The 20059-nt window shown below is 38.2% G+C and overlaps 1 protein-coding gene across 1 annotated transcript; it reads right to left on the reverse strand.

The window, feature by feature from the left end:
- Positions 1 to 9513: 9513 nt before the first annotated feature.
- On the reverse strand, positions 9514 to 19225 carry LOC109216614. Its single transcript, XM_019380786.1, has 6 exons — positions 19065 to 19225; positions 17938 to 18029; positions 12399 to 12487; positions 12200 to 12316; positions 11627 to 12101; positions 9514 to 9762 (listed from the first exon to the last, which is right to left on the reverse strand). Exons 5-6 carry the CDS (start codon positions 12093 to 12095, stop codon positions 9557 to 9559), a joined length of 675 nt encoding a protein of 224 aa, XP_019236331.1. The 5' UTR covers positions 12096 to 12101; positions 12200 to 12316; positions 12399 to 12487; positions 17938 to 18029; positions 19065 to 19225; the 3' UTR covers positions 9514 to 9556.
- Positions 19226 to 20059: the final 834 nt, after the last annotated feature.

Below are 20059 nucleotides of genomic sequence, written 5' to 3' on the forward strand. Positions count from 1 at the left end.
GTCTTCTTCTCTTTTTTCCAGTTCTCATCTTTTACTTCCTTCTCTTATAACTTTAAATTTACTTTTAGGCTAACATTTTTGCCTCTGAGAGTCTATAAAGGATGAAAATAGAGAAAGAAGAACTTCGGTCTAAGTGGGACCAACTTGATGAGCTCCTTCCGACCTTAGAGGCCAATCTTACACAAATGGAATAGCTCGAGGTTGGGAGCAAATTAAACAAGAAAAGAGGGCTCACACTCAAGAAGCCACTCAGCTACATGCTGGACTTCCTGAGTTAAGGGGCAAGTAGGCGGAGCTGCAAGATTCTCTAACTCGGCTGCTGAATGGGAGTTTGTTTCCATGAAAAAGGTTCGAGCCTTTGAAGCTGACATGCGTTCTAAAATTGAAGAAGCTACTATGGCCGAAGAAAAAAGGACCAAAATGGAGAAAAGGCTCCGAAAGGTCATGGAACAAAACTGAGAATATGCAAAAAATAATTTAGACCTGGTGGAGACCTACATGATTTTAAAGGTTGAAGTCGAAGACTTATGCAGTTTACATCATGCGGAGGAAGATTTTGGAGGTTGCCAAAATCGGCATTGAAAATATAGATGACTGCATTCCCGAAGCTCGTACTATAATAACAACCTCTTTTGAGAATATACCTGTCCGACCTACTGCTTCAAGTTCTTCAGACACCTTCTCCGAATCATCTGAACTTGAAGAAGAAGATGAAGATGAAGATGTAGAGCATGAGGATGAGAGGCACATGATGAGCCTTCAGCTCCGAAAAATGCGAGCTTGAGAAATGCTCCCACCTTTGAAGCCTCCTAACCCTCAACATCTGCTGATAAGGCAGATTAATTTATCTTGTAATTTTTAACAACTCTTATATCTATTCTAAGCTCTCTTTTGGGCCTAAAACTTTGAAATGAAAAGTATTTTTTTCTTAGCTTCTCGGAGTTTTAAGTTAACAAAAGATGTGTCTTGATCTATACTTTTCTATTAATAAAGTCTGGGAAATTTTGCATCCGATTGACTTTATTACCGGGTATTCTAGGTTCCGGTTTTTAACCTATAACTGGAAAGGTTTCATAAAAGTGGGCCTTTATGTTTACAGCTCTCTTGAAGAGGATGTTTCCAATTTGTTCCGACACTTATAAAGGAAACACTAAGCTTTTTGGACAAGAAATAAGAGATGAATAGAAATAAAAAGATTTTTTATTTATTCCTTCTATTTACAAAAGTGTATTAGGACAAGCAAAAAGATTACATTTGCCATAATAACCGAACTGCGAATTCATGTGCCTAACTCATACTTCTTATTTTTATGGGGTTGGACGTGCAGTCCATGGTCTCAGTTTAAGGTGATCCATAATAATTGAACTTCTAATTTCAAAACGTATTCTCCCGATTTAGCAGTCCCCGGTATTTCTCGTTACCGGATAATACATTCCACTTGCTTTTACTTTTAATCTAGCACTAACACTTTTAGTATTTTCGATCACGATCTGATACCAGTAGGAATAGTCCTCCCCCAAGTGTTAGAATGCAAAGTATGAGGGTTCAAACACTGGATGTCCTGTTGCCATTAATAATTTATCTTCGTAATACACTTGAAGTTGATGCACCATTAAAAAACTTGCCAGAAAAATCTATTAGGGACAAAAATTGGACGAAGAAAAAAAGAGTGCATTGCATACTTTCAGTCTAATCATCAATCTTTAATAGTATTACCTTTTGAGATGGCTTACGTTCTAGTTGTTTGACAATTTAACTCTATTTTTATTTTCCCGTTGATATGAGCCTTTTTCGGTTATAGCTGAATTTCAGTAAGTTCCTTCCCAATTTGGTCCCAACTATCCAGTGTTGACTTTCTGGGTGTCATGAGTCATTTTCCATAAAACTAAGTCTCCTGGTTTATAACAACGGAGTACCTATATTATAGTCAAGTCGTTCGCCTATCTTTCTGATCTCTTTTCCTTCTATTCATTCGCTTAACGATTATAATACTTTTCCATTCCTTGCTTCTGCACCATCATCCTTACATAAGCAAAATCCTGGTGCTCATTAAGCAAATCTAGCTTAATCAACATAGCTTCAACATTTTATAGCTCTCTTGTCCGAGAAAATCTCATAGTTGATTCACCTATCTTCACTAGAATCAGAGCCTCTGCTCCATAGACAAGGGAAAAGGTATTTCGCCGATGCTTAATTTTTTCGTGGTCCGTATGCCCACAATACTCCGGGTAACTGATCACGCCCAACTATGCCTTATAAAAAGGACAATGCGGTCGCTGCAAATATCATCCGGTTTACAAGTCCGGAGTCGAATCCCACAGAGAGTTAACCTATCAACTGCTACCTTCAGACCCACCAAGTCTTCAGAACCAGCTTCCCAAATATTCAAATTCTCAGTTGATTGTTCTTTAATAACTAACTTGCAAGTAAATAAAAGGCTATAACTAAATTAATAAGGTTGTAAACAATTATGGGACAAAGCTAAGGCAATGATTTCCTCTATTGATGGAATCCCTTCTGTTTATGCTCATACAAATTTACCCACACACCTCTATCAATCATGAACGCTAATCTTACCGCAAATCTCTCCCGAGTAATCACAGTAATCTACTATTGCACTCTCCCGAGATACACTAGCTTGCTTTATTTAGCACAATTCAATTTAGATTGCACCCAAGGCTTCGTTATTCCTAATCCCGCCTTTAAACCCGCAATTATAGATTCCTCTAATAATCTAGGAGTGGTGTTGTTCAACAATACCCTAAATATGCACTCTTTTCCAAGTTATGCACACTAAATAGGCACAACTAATTGAGGATCCTGTCAATTAACTACAACGAACACGAAGTTGAACAAATAAAGATTAAACTAGCAATTTGTATTCACATAAACAAGAAGTTCATCACCCAATAGGGTCCATCAAAGCCTTAGACAAGGAATTTAGCTACTCATGACTATGGGTGAATAAACTAAGATTGAATTCATCATAAAAATCAAAAGAAAAGAAGAAAGATGTTTAGAGTACTTTCTCACAATTGTTTTTCTTGCTAAGAACCCTTAGAATTCAATATCTCCACCTTTTGGGCGAAGTCTAGCGTTTTAAATAGGGTTTAGGTCTAAAAATCCCGTGTTTTACACTTAAGTCCCCGAAGTTTTCTGTACCCACCGCGGTTCTACCGCGGTCGCGGTAGAACCGCGGTCAAACGCCTTCGCGGAATCTTCAACCTTCAGAGACTGCCTTCCACCGCGGTTTCACCGCGGTCGCGGTAGAACCGCGGTGGAACTTGTACCCGGGCATTTTGGCCTGTTTTGAATGGTTTACTTTGGAAATTCAACAATTAGCCTCTTTTCATCAATAATTGACTCCAAAACCGCTCCTTAGCCTTCCTTACACCTATTTCACCTGCAAATCATGTAAAGCACTAATAAGAGCATTTTGTTGTCATTTTCCACATTAAAAGTTCACAAGAAGGTGATTATTCGGTGCGTGATTCTAGTCAAATTCACCTATTATCAGTAACTCTTCAGGCCATCTGCCTTTGGCATCCTCTAACTTCTTCTTCAAATTTTGAATTATTGCTCTATTCATTAACTCTACTTGACCGTTAGCACTTGGATGATATAGAGATGAAGTAATCCTTTTAATTTTCAGTCCCTCTAGGAATTTTGTAACTTTAGAGCCGATAAATTATGGCCCGTTGTAACATGTAATTTCTTTTGGTACTCCGAATCAACTAATAATGTGACCCCTAAAGCCTCTCGTTCTCCAATAAAGCACCTACTTCAACCTATTTAGAGAAATAGTAAGTCAAAATTAAGGAAAATTTCCATCCCTCATTTCGTAAATTGTCATGGTGACACAATTGAATGAAAAAATTCATCCGACCGGTGTACTAACTGAGCTTAACGTTGACATTTATCACACTTCTGAACAAATGATTTAGTATCTTGCTCGATTCAGGGCCGATAGTAATCAACTCTTATTAACTTCAGCACCGATGAATCTGCTCTAGAATGATTGCTGCAAACTCCTTCATGAACTTCCCTCATTTCATAATCAGCTTCCGCGCGACCTAAGCATTAATACCAAGAAACCGAGAAATCTTCTTGACCCAACTCCAAAAACACATTTATCCTCATATTGTTCTTCAAGATGTCAAATGTTTCTTGTAAATGACTCAACTGATCCCCTGCATTAGGAGACTTAACCAACACGTCATAATTTTCCTAATTAGATGTTCAAACGTCTTATTCGCGAGCCTCTGATAAATGGAACCACCATTTTAACCCCAAAAGGTATCACATTATAACAGTAATATCACACCTCAAACTTGGGGGTGGGTGGATGGGGGGTGGGGTGGGGGTGGGGGTGCCCTAAGGCCCCGAGCGTACCAATCCTGATACATGTAATATACTCAAGCATACGTGGGCCGATGTCACGACCCAAACTCCCACCTAAGTCGTGATGGCACCTAACACTACTTGCTAGGTAAGTCAACAGTTTCACAATAATAACGTACTCAATAAACATAATTTTATAATTTTAACAACGAAAATGTCATCTGAGAAAACAACGATAACACAAATACAACCATTCCAAAGATCTGGTGTCAAAAAGTACATGACCCACTATAGAATCTCTAAATACATGGGTAAATCCTCAATACAACTGTTTGAACAATACAACTGTTTGAACTGTTTGAACAATACATGGATATTTGCAACCTGATCCAAATATCAATCCATTGTGGTATGCAACCCGATCCAAATATAACTCACAACACGACTCTATGGCCCACATCAGTCATCAACCGCTCACGTCTCAATGGCTCACATCTCATAGAATTAAGCCCAAACAGTATCACATATAGAAGGAAACAACAACATTTGATATGACAAACAAATAACGTACAAAGATTGAGATATAACATGTGGATGAGAATTATAACTGAGGATATGACTACAATCAAGGCAAACAACTCAACACTGCAAGAATAACCCTATTCTATCTCAAACAAACAAGCACATAGGCTAGACATGATTTCTAACATGAATCATAGCTCAAATAATCATACAAGTAGAGAAATTACAGATATAACGAGGCAAGATAGAAAAACAAGTCCCGTAATAGTCTAAAGTCCACCCGGATCATGAATACCCCGGTGCACACACACACGGCCGTCACCTAGCACGTGCGTCACCCCGAACACATCTCAAGTATCATAGTTCTCAGGGATAATTACCTTCAATAACAAGTTTGGATATGCTACTTACCTCAAAATGTGGGGATCAATACTCCAAAAAGCCCTTCCCATGCGAATCAACCTCCAAACGACTAGAATCTAGTCATAAACAACTTAATATCATCAAATTTGCCCTAGGAAACAACCTCAAATAATACAGCTTCGATGTTTAACAAAATCAAAAAGTCAACCCAAAAGGTCAAACCGAGCTCGCACCTCAGAACCCGACAAAGCACAAAAATTCCGAACACCCATTCGAATACGAGTCCAACCATACCAATTTCATCCAATTCCAACTCCGAATCGGGGTTCAAATCCTCAAATTACATTTAGATTTTTTTTTAACGAAAATCCCCAATTACTTCACTTAGTAAAAACAAGGATGAAATCATGGATAATGAACAAATCCTAGTAAAAAACACATACCCCAATCCAAATCGTGAAAATCCCCTCCAAGATCGCCCAAATCCGAGCTCTATGACTGAAAATGTGATAAAATAACCAAAACCTTCAAAATAAAGTATTTAAATAATTTGCCCAGGCATATGCATCGCGATCGTGGAAGCCAAAATACGCCAGCTCCAAATTGCCTTTCGCGAATGCGGTCCAATTGTTGCGATCGCGACCTTCAACAACCTAACCCTTCGCGAACGCATCCCCAATCTTGTGAACACGAAAGCCAACAGTCACAGCACTCTGCGAACGCGTCACCAACTTCGTGATCGCGTAGAACAAAACACCTGCTACCCAAAGTTCCTCTACACTATCCCGAAAATAGCTCTGCAATCGCAAAGCACTGTAGACACACCAGCAACCAGCAATTCCCAAACATATATGAATGATCCGAAACCACCTCGGAACTAACTTGAGCCTCCCGAGACCCCATCTAATCATGCCAACAGGTTCCAAAACATAACGTAGACCTGCTCGAGGCTTCAAATCACACCAAACAACATCAAAAAAACGAATCACATCTCAATTCAAGCCTAATGAATTAATGAACTTTCAACTTAAAACTCATGCCGAACTATATCAAATCAACTCGGAATGACCTCAAATTTTGCATGCAAGTCCCAAATGGCACAATGGGCCTATCCCAAATCCTAGAAACAAAATCAAAAACTCATATCAACAAGTTTAACTCCCGATCAAACCTATCAAACTTCCAAGCCTTCAACTTTTCAACTTTCGCTGATCCAAGCCAAACGACCTAGGAACCTCCAAATCCAAATCCAGACACACGCCTAAGTCCAATATCACCATATGAAGCTATTGGAAGCATCAAAATATCATTCCGGGGTCATCTACACAAAATTTAAACTCCGACCGGTCATCTACACAAAAGTTAAACTCCGGTCGACTCATACAACTTAAGCTTCCAACCTTGGGACTAAATGTCCCAATTCAGTCCAAAAGCTCCCCGAATTCAAACCAACCACCCTGGAAAGTCACATACCCACAAATACACATATGTGAAGAATCAAATAGGAAAACAGGGCTAAAATACTCAAAATGGCTGGCTAGGTGGATACATTCTCCCTCTCTTAAACAAACGTTCATCCTCGAACGAGTCTAGAATCATACCTGGAGTTTAAAAAAGGTGAGGATATCTGCTGCGCATCTCCTACTTGGTCTCCCATGTAGCCTCCTCGACTGACCTCTCTAATGAGCCTTCAACGATGATATATTCTTCGACCTCAACTTTCGAACCTACCGGTCTAAAATGGCCACCAACTCCACATCATAAGTCAAATCCCCATCCAACTGCATCGTGTTGAAGTCCAAAACATGTGATGGATCCCCATAATATTTCTCAAGCATAGAAACATGAAACACTTGCTGAACTCCCGATAGACTAGGTGGGAAAGGCAAGTCTGTACGCCACCTCTCCCACTCTCTCAAGCACCTCAAAAGGAACAATATACCTAGGGCTCAACTTGCTCTTCTTCCCGAACCTCATCACACCCTTCATGGTCTAATATCTGAGTAGAACCTTCTCGCCCATCATATATGCAACATCACATGCCTTTCTGTCAGCATAACTCTTCAGCCCGCTGTACGATGCCGCTCCTAAATCAACTTCACATTCTCCGAAGCAGCACAGACCAAATTATTGCCCAGCAACCTAGCCTCCACAGGCTCAAACCAACAAACAGGAGAACAACACTGCCTCATATATAGGGTCTCATAAGGAGACATCTGGATACTCGTATGATAACTATTGTTGTAGGCAAACTCCATTAGTGGTAGAAACTGACTCCATGATACTCCGAACTCAATGACTCAAGCTCGTAAAATGTCCTCCAATATTTGAATAATGCACTCGGACTGCCCGTTCGTCTAGGGATGAAATGCCATACTCAACTCGATCTGTGTGCCCAACTCCCACTGCATTGCTCTCCAAAAATACAATGCAAACTGATTGCCTCGATCCAAAATAATAGACACAGGCACACCACGAAGACGAACCATCTTAGGAATGTAAGTTCGAGCCAGCTACTCTGAAGAGTAGGTAGTCATGACTGGAATGAAGTGTGCAGACTTGGTCAGTTTGTCCACAATAACCCACACTGCATCAAATCTCCTCAAGGTCCATGTAGTGATACACTCTCACTTCTACTAAGAAATATCGAGCCTTTGTAGCAAATCACCAGGTCTCTGATGCTCGTACTTCACCTGCTGACTGTTCAAACAGCGAGCAACATACTCAATAATTTCCTTCTTCATCTTCCGCCACTAATAGTGCTACCTCAAATCATAGTACATCCTCGCGGCCACCTGATGATTGGAATACCGCAAACTATGGGCCTCTTCAAGAATCAACTCTCGCAACCCATCCATATTTGGAACACAGATCCGGCCTTGAAGCCTCAATACCCCATCATCTCCAATAGTAACTTCCTTATCATCACCATGCTGCACCATGTACCTTAGGACAAGTATGTGGGGATCATCATACTAACGTACCTTGATGCGCTCAAACAAGGACAACCGTGATACAACACAAACGAGAACCGTGGTGGACTCCAAAATATCCAACCACACGAACCGATTGGCCAAAGACTAAACATCCAATGCTAACGTTCTCTCCCCAATGGAATATAAGCAAGACCCCCTATGCTCTCAGCCTTCCTACTCAAAGCACCGACCACCACACTGGCCTTCCTTGGAAGATAATGAATGGTGATATCATAGTCCTTTAGTAGCTCCAACCATCTCCGTTGCCTCATGTTCAGATCCTTTTGCTTGAACAAGTGCTGGAGACTCCTGTGATCTGTGAACACCTCGCAGGACACGCCGTAAAGATAATGCCTCCCAATCTTGAGCGCGTAAACAATAGCTGCCAACTCCAAATTGTGCACTGGATAGTTCTTCCCAAGGGGATTCAACCGAAGCGAAGCATAACCAATCACTCTCCCATCCTGTATCAACACACACCTAATACTAATACATGAAGAATCACAATAGACTGTATAAGAACCCGATCTAATGCCAAAACCAGAACCGGAGTTATAGTCAAGGCAGTCTTGAGCTTCTGAAAGCTCTCGTCACACTCATCAGACCACCTAAATAAGGCACCCTTTCGTGTCAATCTTATCAATAGGGCTGCTATAGATGAAAACCCCTCCACAAAACGGCGATAATACCCAGCCCACCCCAAGAAACATTGGATCTCAGTAGTAGTAGATGGTCTAGGAAAACTCTGAACTGCCTCAATCTTCTTCGGATCTACCTTAATCCCCTCACTAGACACCACGTGACCCAACAATGCCATCGAGTCTAACCAAAACTCACACTTAGAGAATTTAGCGTATAACACACTACTAGAAAATAGGCCTAAGGCAACGCCACACGTTCCGTTGCCATAGTAAAAACATCCGTTGCGATAAAGCTAGTGCCACAGTTTAGCGTCTGTTGCGGGAACTTGCGTCGCCATTGGTCTATTGCAACATTTTCAAGCAACGGTTTAATAACCGTTGCCATAGGCACATCTACTGCGACGGTTTTATTATGATCAAAATCAACGATTAATAGTGAGTTATGGCAACGGTTTTGAACCGACGCTATTTGTGTATTGCGACGACTGAGAACCGTTGCTATAGACATTACAACATTTTATATATTATTCTGTTTTACCTGTTGGAACGGTTATTACAAGCTGATGCAACGGTTATGCTGAGCTACTGCAACGCTTATCCTGAGCTAGTGTGACTCCTGTTGGAAGCTATATAACGGTATCGCAACAAGATAAATATATAATACACTGAAATTAATATATAACTGACGAAATGAAAATATATTCATCAACAGAATCATAATTCAAAATATACAACTACCATTATCCATTTATATAAGTAAAATATACGATAAAAGTGTTTAATAATCCAAGAGTTGGAATACATAAGTTTGCAAAATAGTTCAAAAATAAAAACATTCCTAGATTGTCTGAAGATTTTTCGACCAATACTTTTAGGTAAGGTCTTCACTGCTTTCATCTCCCCCTTATCATTTGGTTCACCTGTAAATTCAACAAGAACAGAAATAGTTAGAAGGTAGGAAAAAAAGTATTGCCTTCTCAATATCATTATTATTGCACTATATATTAACACCAATAAAATAATATGAGTACTTAGAAGACAAAATAAAAGATGAAATTGGCATTGCCACTTCAGAAATCAAGCTACAAAAAAGAACTAGAAGTCCAAGTCCAAGTATGTTCCTTCGTATCTCTTCTCTTCGTTTTAGATAAGGCAAGAAAAAGATGTTCTGCTGCTGATTTTCATATTGATATTTTTATTTTTAAGCTGGAAGTTTGCCCGTTCTTGTTGTACTTCTAATCTCTCCAATCAACCAGAACTACAAACAGTTATCTTTTTGTTCTATACAGGACCATTTGACGCCAAAAAGAAAAAAGAAAAAGAAGTAAAAACTATAAACATAAACTCTGCTAATTAGTACTCATGCCTCGTCACTTTTTACGACTTCTATGGGTGGTATTAGTACTATGTACTCATTCCCTTGAAGAAGGAAAGGTGACATGCATAAGTGCGGGGAATCACTACTGGAAATCCATAAGAATTGGCCTTATCATTTACTTGATTTGGCAATCAATTATGGGACAAGTGGAGGAAAATATGAACAACTCCTCATTGCTGCAGCATAGTTTAACACAGGAGATACCAAATAGTGTAAGGATCTCAACAACACACAAAGGAACAACACATGACATCGAGATCAAAAGCAGCTGGATCACAGATGATCACAACAACCATAATGCTGTAGAACAGACTTGTAGGTGGATATTCTACTCTTGGAATCCATCTACACATACAGGGAGTCAGGCATCAGGAATATCACAATGGAATCCATGGAATCAAAAGGAAGGCATGAAATTAGCTAGGAAATGCAATCAGCAGGAGTACATACAGGGAAACTTCTGGATAATACAACAGCTTTTAGCTGGACATAGTGAAGTTGTGCTAAAGTTAAACCTAAGGAAATTTTCACACGCAGCTAACAACATATATCAGGCACACAAGAGGAGAGGCAGAAATCATTTTCACGTAAGGATCGCAGTCAAAAAGAGTAGGAGCCAAGGCATGATCAACACAGATGTGTGGAGCTGGGCAAGGACTGAAGCAGACAGATACAACTGGAGGCAACATGATACAAAAGTTGAAGAGCACTGTAATGAGATTATTGGGCTAGTTTTTAGACATAAATATTACATTAGACCTCATGTGCTATCATTGTTGAGTTTAACACTCAACTTTATATTTTCAGTTAAAAGCTTTTCAAAAAGACAGAATCAATTCTTGAACGCAAGCTGGATGTCTACCTCCAGTTACTACATGTTCTCTCAGTATATGTAACGAGCATTTCTGAAAAAGAGACTGCTAAACCATCAGAACGACTAAGAAATAGCATTCTGTTTAAAACCTCGGCTTTAGCCATTGGCATATAGTCGTCTTGCTTATCTGTTTTAAAATTTCAGTAGCACAATGAAACACTAGTAGATCAATTAATTAGAAGTAGCAAAGGATAGTAGTTTGAGAGACACAGATGGTGCACACAACAAAAGAGTATGCAACAGAGATTAGTCTTTATTTTTGAGAGACACAAATTGCGCACACAACAAAGAGGAAAAGAGAGATCAGTCTCTGTTGTTTAGAGATACATATTGCGCACACAACAAAGAGGAAAAGAGAGATCAATCTCTGTTTCTGAGAAATCAGTCTCCGTTTCTAAGAGATACAAATTACGCACACAACAAAGAGGAAAAGAGAGACCAGTCTCTGTTTCTGAGAAATCATTCTCTATTTTTGAGTGATACAGATTGCGCACACAACCAATCTATAACTAATATCGAAAAGAAATCGAACCTTGATTGTTGCTGCTAAAAGATGGCCTGTTGATTGGTTGAATAGCTACTTGTTGTGCGGACGAAGCTTCTCCTGGTGAACGAGCACACAAGTTTGCTATAATATTAGGATCAATTTGCAATCCTGAACGCTGAAGCTGTACAAAGATATCTCCTAGAATTTCTTGTCGCATCATTCTCTTCTGTTCCTCATATTGTTCCTTCTGTTTCTCAAATTGTTCCTTCTGTTTCTCAAATTGTTCCTTCTGTTCCTCGAACATTCTTGTCATCCTTTCTTCCATTTGTTGCACCAGATCATTTGTAGCATTTGAAGAGGATTCAAAATGTCCCATTTTTCCTTTCAAAGAAGTTCTTGTAACCCCTCGTCCATACAATCTAAGACGTCCCGGATGTTCAGGTCCCATAACGACTGCAAATGCATTAACAGAACTGCTACCATCTTCACTTTGTTGTGTTTCAATTTTTTCCATTTCACCCTATAATACAAATTTTTAAAATGAAAATTCTAGTAACTAAAAGCCAGTAAGAACAAATAATAATTCTCAATAAAAAAGCAATAAGATAGAATTCGCACAATTTTAGTAGTTGTATCTTCATCAGATTCCTTGTATGACCTTCCAGGTTTTCTTGCTCTTGTAGCCACAAAGAATTCTCGAAGAGATAAAGGTTCAGAAGTGTTCTTCTCTTTTTCCTAGATACATTAAGAGTGGGTGTCAAAAATATTCTTAAAAATGACAACATGATCATATTTACTGATAAATAAGAGCACACACCTATTGCAGACTACAGCAAAGCTTGTTTTGCCAGCTTTATGTGGATTCTTCAATTTTTTTCGATTCTCGATATTGATCTCTGACATTTTCTTCACATAAAGGAGTCAACAAGACCAGAGAAAGAAGTGTTCAGTTAAGTTGTACCTCAAATCAGCTCATAGATACTCAAAAATGCTAAATCATCCCAAAAAATGATATAATCAAGAAATAGCATAAAAAATTGTTCATCAATGAGCCATTTCAAAGATAGCAACTTTGAGGCAAAAATACCCCAAATAATTCAATATATATCAGTTGGCACAAAAAGCATTAATTTCTTTATGCTCTGTATTAAGGATTAACTAATATATGCTATTAACATAATGAAGACATTACACATTTTATTGTGCGACTCAAATTTGTTGCAAACAATCACAGCGATCAGGGAGGAGAAATGGACGGTGGAGCAGGAAATGATACCATTTTACTCGATAGTCGAGCTCTTAGCAATCTCTCAACAGTTTTGATGAGTATTGGTAGTGAGAAAACTGCCGAGCTAAAGTCAGTATGTGAAGATATGCACAATCTTTATGGTGTAATTAATGACTTTGATAAGGAGATGGGCATATTGAAGGAGAAGCTGGAAATGAAGGAAACTGAAAACTTACTCCTCAAGGAATCCGTTCAAAGACTAGAAGAGGAGCTCCATGAAGTCAGGGAATCTAACTGTCATTTGGAACTCTCCACTGGAAAAAAATTATTTGATAAGCAGGAAGCAGGGTTCTTGGAAGCCAAACAGAAGCTTATAACATCTGAGAATTTGAACTCACAATTGTGTAAGACTCTCGATGCACTAAAAACTGACCGTCACGAATCCATGCAGACAAATGAAATTCTAGAAAAGAAGATAGTTGAAATATCAAATACAATACTCAAAGCCAAGAAATTGAAGTCCTTCGGGAAGTGAATATGAATTTGGTAGCTGAACTGGGTAAGTTGCATGAAGAACTGGTTTAATCTTTAATGAATTTGCTTCAGTTTTACATCTTTTTCCTGCGTGTGCGGATTGATCTCAGCAACGGTTGTGGTCATATCATGGTACTATCTAACGAATACTATCAGTACGCTAATCTCATTTTCCAGTCACAAAGCACAGAAATTTGAGTCGCACAATAAAATGTGTAATGTCTTCCTTATGTTAATAGCATATATTAGTTAATCCTTAATACAGAACATTTTCACCTCGATGTTCATCAGATTTTGGGCACTGTCGAGGAATGGTAGATGAACTTTCTGTCTCAAAGCCTAATATGTACTAGCCAGGTGAGTCAATTGTGTTCTTGTACATCTTAATTATCTCAGTAGACATAATAAGCTCAGTGTTTTAAAATGGCCAAGCAAGTAAATGAGCTTGGGGCAGTATTTCAGCTTTCCACATTTGTTGAGTGAATCTAGATTATAAGGAGAGAGTAAACTTTAAACTGAAAACTTACCCATTGGTAAAAGTGAACTTATTAGGAAAACCAACAATGCGTAAAGGAGATCTAGCCACAATAACAGTAGTATCCATATCAATCAACCACATAAATATTTCAGCAAGATAACAACCAAGTTTTCCGGCCACAGTAACAGTAGTAGCCATATCAATAAACATACCATGCTCAACAACACCAGCAAGTCTCAAAATAGCATCACTTGCAGCTTTCAAATCTCCCATATCTTTCTTGAAATACAAATCAATAATATAATTACCATTATCAGTAACATAAGCTTCACCATTTTCTCCAACAGTTCTCAATTTACCAACACAACCAGCTTTAATAAACAACATTTCAAGCCTTTTAAGTGTAAATTCCCAACAAAAGGGAACAATTTCGACAGGCATAGCAACTCCACTACCACCTAAATAATTCACCAAATTTGTTTCTTGTTTCACTTTACTCTCAAAATATAAAATATGATTGCCCTATTTTTTTAATTTAAATGCAAATATACCATTGTTTGTAAGTTATAAGTTTTAGTTGCTACAAGTAGTTGCCAAGCAAACTATCACACATGTTCTTCTCGATGTGCATTACATCAAGATTGTGTCTCAATTTGTTATGTGCCCAATACGGCAATTCAAAAAAAAATGATTTTTTCTTCCATGGACCCTCATTACCCCGGCGCTGTTTCTTTTGACCCTTTCCAAAGACATGATTAAATTCACGCAATTCTTCTAACACATCTACACCTGACAAGGGAGTAGGTGATGTTCTATGATCCTCTTTACCATCAAATGATTTCTTATCTCTTCGAAATGGATGATCAGGAGGCAAAAATGCCCGATGACCCAAGTAACACATCTTACAACTATGTTTGAGATACTGAGAGCATGTGCCATAATTACAAGTCGGGCATGCCAGTCTCCCCTTGGTGCTCCATCCGGAGAGCATTGCTAGTGCTGGAAAATCACTAACTGTCCACAACAAGGCTGCACGCATTTGAAATGTTTGGTCAGATTTAGCATCATATGTTTCTACTCCTGTTTCCCATAGTTCCTTCAATTCAACAATTAGTGGTTGTAAGTACACATCTATATCATTTCCTGGTGAAGGACCTGGAATGATCATTGACAACATTATATACTCCGCCTTCATGCAAATCCATGGTGATAAATTATAGTTCATTAGCATAACAGGCCATGTGCTATGGGAGATGCTCATGGTTCGAAACAGGTTAAAACCATCACTTGAAAGACCCAATCTAACATTACGAGGATCCCGAGAGAAATCCTTGTGCAAGAAATCAAAATTCTTCCACGCTTTCCCATCAGCAGGATGTCTTAAATTCCCATCATAGGGTCGTTCAGTAGCATGTCATCTCATAGCTGCAGCTGTTTCAGAGCACATGAATATCCTCTGAAGCCTAGGCTTTAAGGGAAAGTACCTTAAAACCTTTGCAGGGATTTTTGAGCTTGCATTAGTCACGCCATCAACAACATTCTTCCATCTAGAAGTTCCACATACAGAGCAATTATCATTCTTCTCATTTTCATTCCAAAAAAGCATGCAATCTTTAGGGCACGCATGTATGTTTTCATAATGAAGACCCAAATCTTTTATCATATTTTTTGCCTTGTAAAAAGACTCGGGTAGCTTAGCAAATAGAAATGCCTCTTTTAACAAGTCTAACAAGTCTGAAAAAGCCACATTACTCAAGCCATGAATGCATTTGATTAAGTACAATCGAATGGTGAAACTCAGTTTAGAAAAATTCTCACACCCCGGATATAACTCTTGTTTTCCTTCCTCCACTAATTAAAAAAAATTTCTTTGCATCTTCAGATGGTCCCTCTCGCACACCTTCTTCATGCCTCATGTCACCCTCAACATTTCTAAAAGTGTCATGAAGTAGTCCATCAATATCATCATGCATGTTGGAACCCTCATCACCATTGCTTTGATGTGGATTATTTCTCGAGGAAATCTTTTCCCCGTGGAAAATCCATTTGGTGTATCCTTGAATAAATCCATAAGCAACCAAGTGATCCTCTACCACATTTCTAATACGCCAATAACAATTAGCACATATTTTGCAAGGACATAATATTTCATTGCCTTGGGAAGCCCGTTCAAATGCCTTATCAAGAAAATCATTCACTCCGCTAATATACTCATCTGTGGATCTTCGGAGAGCCATCCAACTTTTATCTCCATTATCCATTGAATATTAAATCCTTATGGGTCACAAATGCAAATCATAAAAATTAAGATCTAAATAACAAATTTCAGAAATTACTGGAGGTACATAATTATATCACTTAATCCAAAGCTTTCTCTACTGCACAAAAAGAAAGAGATGCAAACTATGACAATGATATTAATGGCGAGACCAACTAATGTGCTAAAGTAGCATATATGTGATAATACTGAAAAGTTATATGCATTATCTCGTGTATTTTGAAACAATCATGGTATTAGGGGTGTTCAAAACTGAACCGAAACCGAAATCCGAACCGCAAAAGTGGCTTAATGACTTATTGGTATCGGGTTAACGGTTTAATGGATGGGGAATATATTGAATTTTTTTTTAACGGCTTATCGATTTGGGGGCGGATTATTCAATTTTCTTAACGGATAATCCGTTAAGAATATATATATATAATTATTTTTATCCATATGTTACTATGTATATTAAATAATAAAAATTCCTTCCACACTTCCACTTCCAGTACTAGACCTCTATTGGACATTTAGACTTTATACTTGCGATGTCTGTATGATTTGCTTTATGACTACTTTGGACAGTGCTTAGTTAAAGCCTCTCAAATGCTTTATATCCTTCTTGGGGTTTAGTCACATGGTACTCTCAAGTTTCATGCTAATTAACACTTTGTTGTATTTTTACTTAAGACACAAAACTAACGTTATTTTACTGTAATTATCTTCTTAGAACATTCACAAGGTTCTACACCCTTCGTTAACAGTTATATCATTTAGATTGCAGTTGATTAGTATGCTTGTTCATTCGATGTCTGTGCAACATATATTCACAAGGTTCTACATAACTTTTATGAACTGTGAACAAGACCAACAAACTAGCTAGCTGAAATGTAACACTATACTTGGTGTTTCCAGTAGCCCTGCTACTCAAAAGTAATTCTTGCAGGTATAATCTCCTAAAAAGTAAAGCAAGCCAAGAACTTATTAGTTACCTAGAGAAATGGTGGTACTAAATGTTGCATTTTCTTTTCAAATCGGGATCTTAATTAGAACTTCATCGACTATCTTTTCTCGTAAATAGATATATCAGATTTCTTGAAAGAATGAAGAACACTTTTCATTGGGGGAACAAATTTTGGTAGGACAAGTTCAGCACTTTTCATTGCCACTAGCTATGATTACGACGCTCCGCTAGATGAATATGGTATGGAAAATAAAGCAAGCCATATAACTGTGTTTTCTCAAATTTACACACATTTGCACATCTGCACAACAAATGGAAAGTTGATTTGTGTGAAGCGTATTTCAAGTGTAGTAAGTATTTTATTTTTCACTAACTTCTCTTGCTACTTCAACTAAATATTTTCTTTAGAAACCGAGTGCTAGCTCAAACAATGTTTTCATGTTGTTCAGCACGATGATCTGACCTTCTCGTGCTATGGAATTTAGCAAATTAAGCGCATATATCCTCTAGTCAGTTAAGAAGAAAAGAAGTATAAAGCTTAAATCTACAGGGAATAAATCACAAGGGATGCTTGCGTGCATGATCCTCTACTAGCAGTTCTCTACCCATGTCTAGATAATGTGTCTTAATTATATATATCTATAGCTGCCCCCACCTCCCTTGTCCGCACAACCAGAAGTAAAAATTAAAGAGTGGCGGAGAACAGTAAATCAAATATGGAACCCCATGTTCAATAGAAGGTACAAGCTGCACCAACTTTGATCAAAGTATATGACTATTAAGATACCAGGCTTCTTATGCCAAAAAATGAAAACTAGTGGTAAAAGCCTTTTTAAGCAAAGATCTATAAGCATTATTAACACAGATTTTAAAAAACACGGAACTTACTTACCAAATATTTTCACTTGCAGTTGGTTCCTCAAGCAATCCCAATAGTAATTTGCTTCCCGGACTTGAAAACAGAAGTACTGTTTATGTTTTCAACTGCAGGATTCAAGGAAAGGAAATCCCAAACCTATAACTTTGTGTATAAGATCATAAAGCAAGAAAATATGAAAGAACTTGTGTACATATTAGGCTAGGTGAAATAGAGAATACTTGTAATATGTTCATTCATTTGCTAAGAGATGAATAACAGAAAGCAGAAGCATTCATACCAAAGTTCTCAAGCAGAAGCAGAAAGCAGAAGCATTACATCTAATGAGAATTGCTTCAAGAATGAAGACTCAAACGTGAACACGAGGATTATTTCATTGGAAATAAGTTTCAAATGCTATTCATACAAGATAAGTGCTGAGAGATTGATTTCATGGAAAAAAGGCCCAAGATTTTATTCAACCACTTCTAAGAAAGTTGTCTTAAATTAGCATCAAATTCATAATTCTCATAATCCTTGCAATGCTATAGCGAGTCGACCCAAATGAAAATTGGATCAAACTACTCCATAGTCACAGTTATAAAAGTATATTTCTTGATTCCCTAAATTAACTACTGGAATTGAGGAATTAACACAGAATATGGAATGTTGATATAGGGAAAAACCCTACCAATAAAAAACCAACCTCCATAAATGTAATGACTAGAGTAGGACAATAAAACCAACTACTTAAACCCCAAATAAATTTAGTCCAAGAGGAGAATTTCAACCTAAGAAAAATCACACCCAAAAGACTTACTCGTTGAATTACCCAAACCTATTTGCACAAGCAGTCGATTCACCAGAAAAAATTCAAACTTTATGTATCAAGAGACTAATATTCCTATTATTCATCACACTAATTGTAATCCACAGAAACAGAAGTGAGCTAACACTAGTTGTAGCACAAACTCAAACACCCAACAGAACCACACAATACGCAAGAATTCCAAACTCCAAGGTCAAGAAATGGGAAAAAGGAGAGTAATACTGTAGCTTCAAACTGGAGATGCCTCAATAAACTCTCTGTTGATGAATGAGAGCAAAAATTTTAGAAAACAAATCTGTTTTGAAGAAAAAGAGAGTTGGATAGAGATCAGAACCTCTAGGACAGGTCTTTTAGGGCTGAACAACGCTCTTGGATTTTCCGGCCCTAAGCCTTTCTCGCGGTGGCAGCTTGAGTGTGGACGCAGGTCTTTTAGGGCTTGTATCAAATTTAGGCTTTTTCTTTTTTGTATCTGTATTAGGACATTAACTTTTTATTTCTGTTTTTCCTTGAGACGCTTTGTCTCTGTTTTGTGAAAACAAGGCGCGAAAAAGTTAGAAGAGGGAAAATAGGGAGGGAAAGTAAACCGACCCAGTAGCCCTTTTTTTAAAGAACCGTTGCCAAAAATGACTCTATTGCAACGTTTGTTTTACTACCTATCTTAGTAGGTATGAGAATATTATGCGACGGTGGTAACCGTTGTCATAGGTATTTTATTGCAACGTTTGAGTAACCGTTGCTAAAATACTGTTGCCATAGGTCTATTTTCTAGTAGTGACATCTTCTCCCTCAAAACCTGCAGAACGATCCACAAGTGTTGCTCATGATCCTCCCGGCTACAAGAATACACTAATATATCATCAACGAAAACTATGACGAAGGAATCAAGATGAGGCTGAAATATGTTGTTCATCAAGTGCATAAAAGCTGTTGGGGGCATTAGTCAGCCCAAAAGACATTACCAGAAACTCATAGTGACCATAGCAGGTCATGAAAGCCGTCTTCACAATATCTAAAGCTCTGAACTTCAAATGATGATACCCCAATCACAAATCAGTCTTCGAGAATACCTTAGCACCCTCAAGCTGATCAAATAAGTTATCAATACGCGGTAGTGGGTACTTTTTCTTGATAGTAACCTTGTTCAACTGTCTATAGTCAATGCATATCCTCATTGAACTATCTTTCTTCTTCACAAATAGAACCGGTGCACCTCAAGGCGACACACTGGACCTGATGAAACCCTTATCAAGTAATTCATGTAACTGCGCCTTCAACTCCTTTAACTCTACTAGTGCATGCAATTCGTTGGAATAGAGATGGGTTGAGTGC

The sequence above is a fragment of the Nicotiana attenuata genome, unplaced genomic scaffold (genome assembly GCF_001879085.1).
Source record: "Nicotiana attenuata strain UT unplaced genomic scaffold, NIATTr2, whole genome shotgun sequence".
In the NCBI taxonomy this organism is placed as follows: Eukaryota; Viridiplantae; Streptophyta; class Magnoliopsida; order Solanales; family Solanaceae; genus Nicotiana; species Nicotiana attenuata.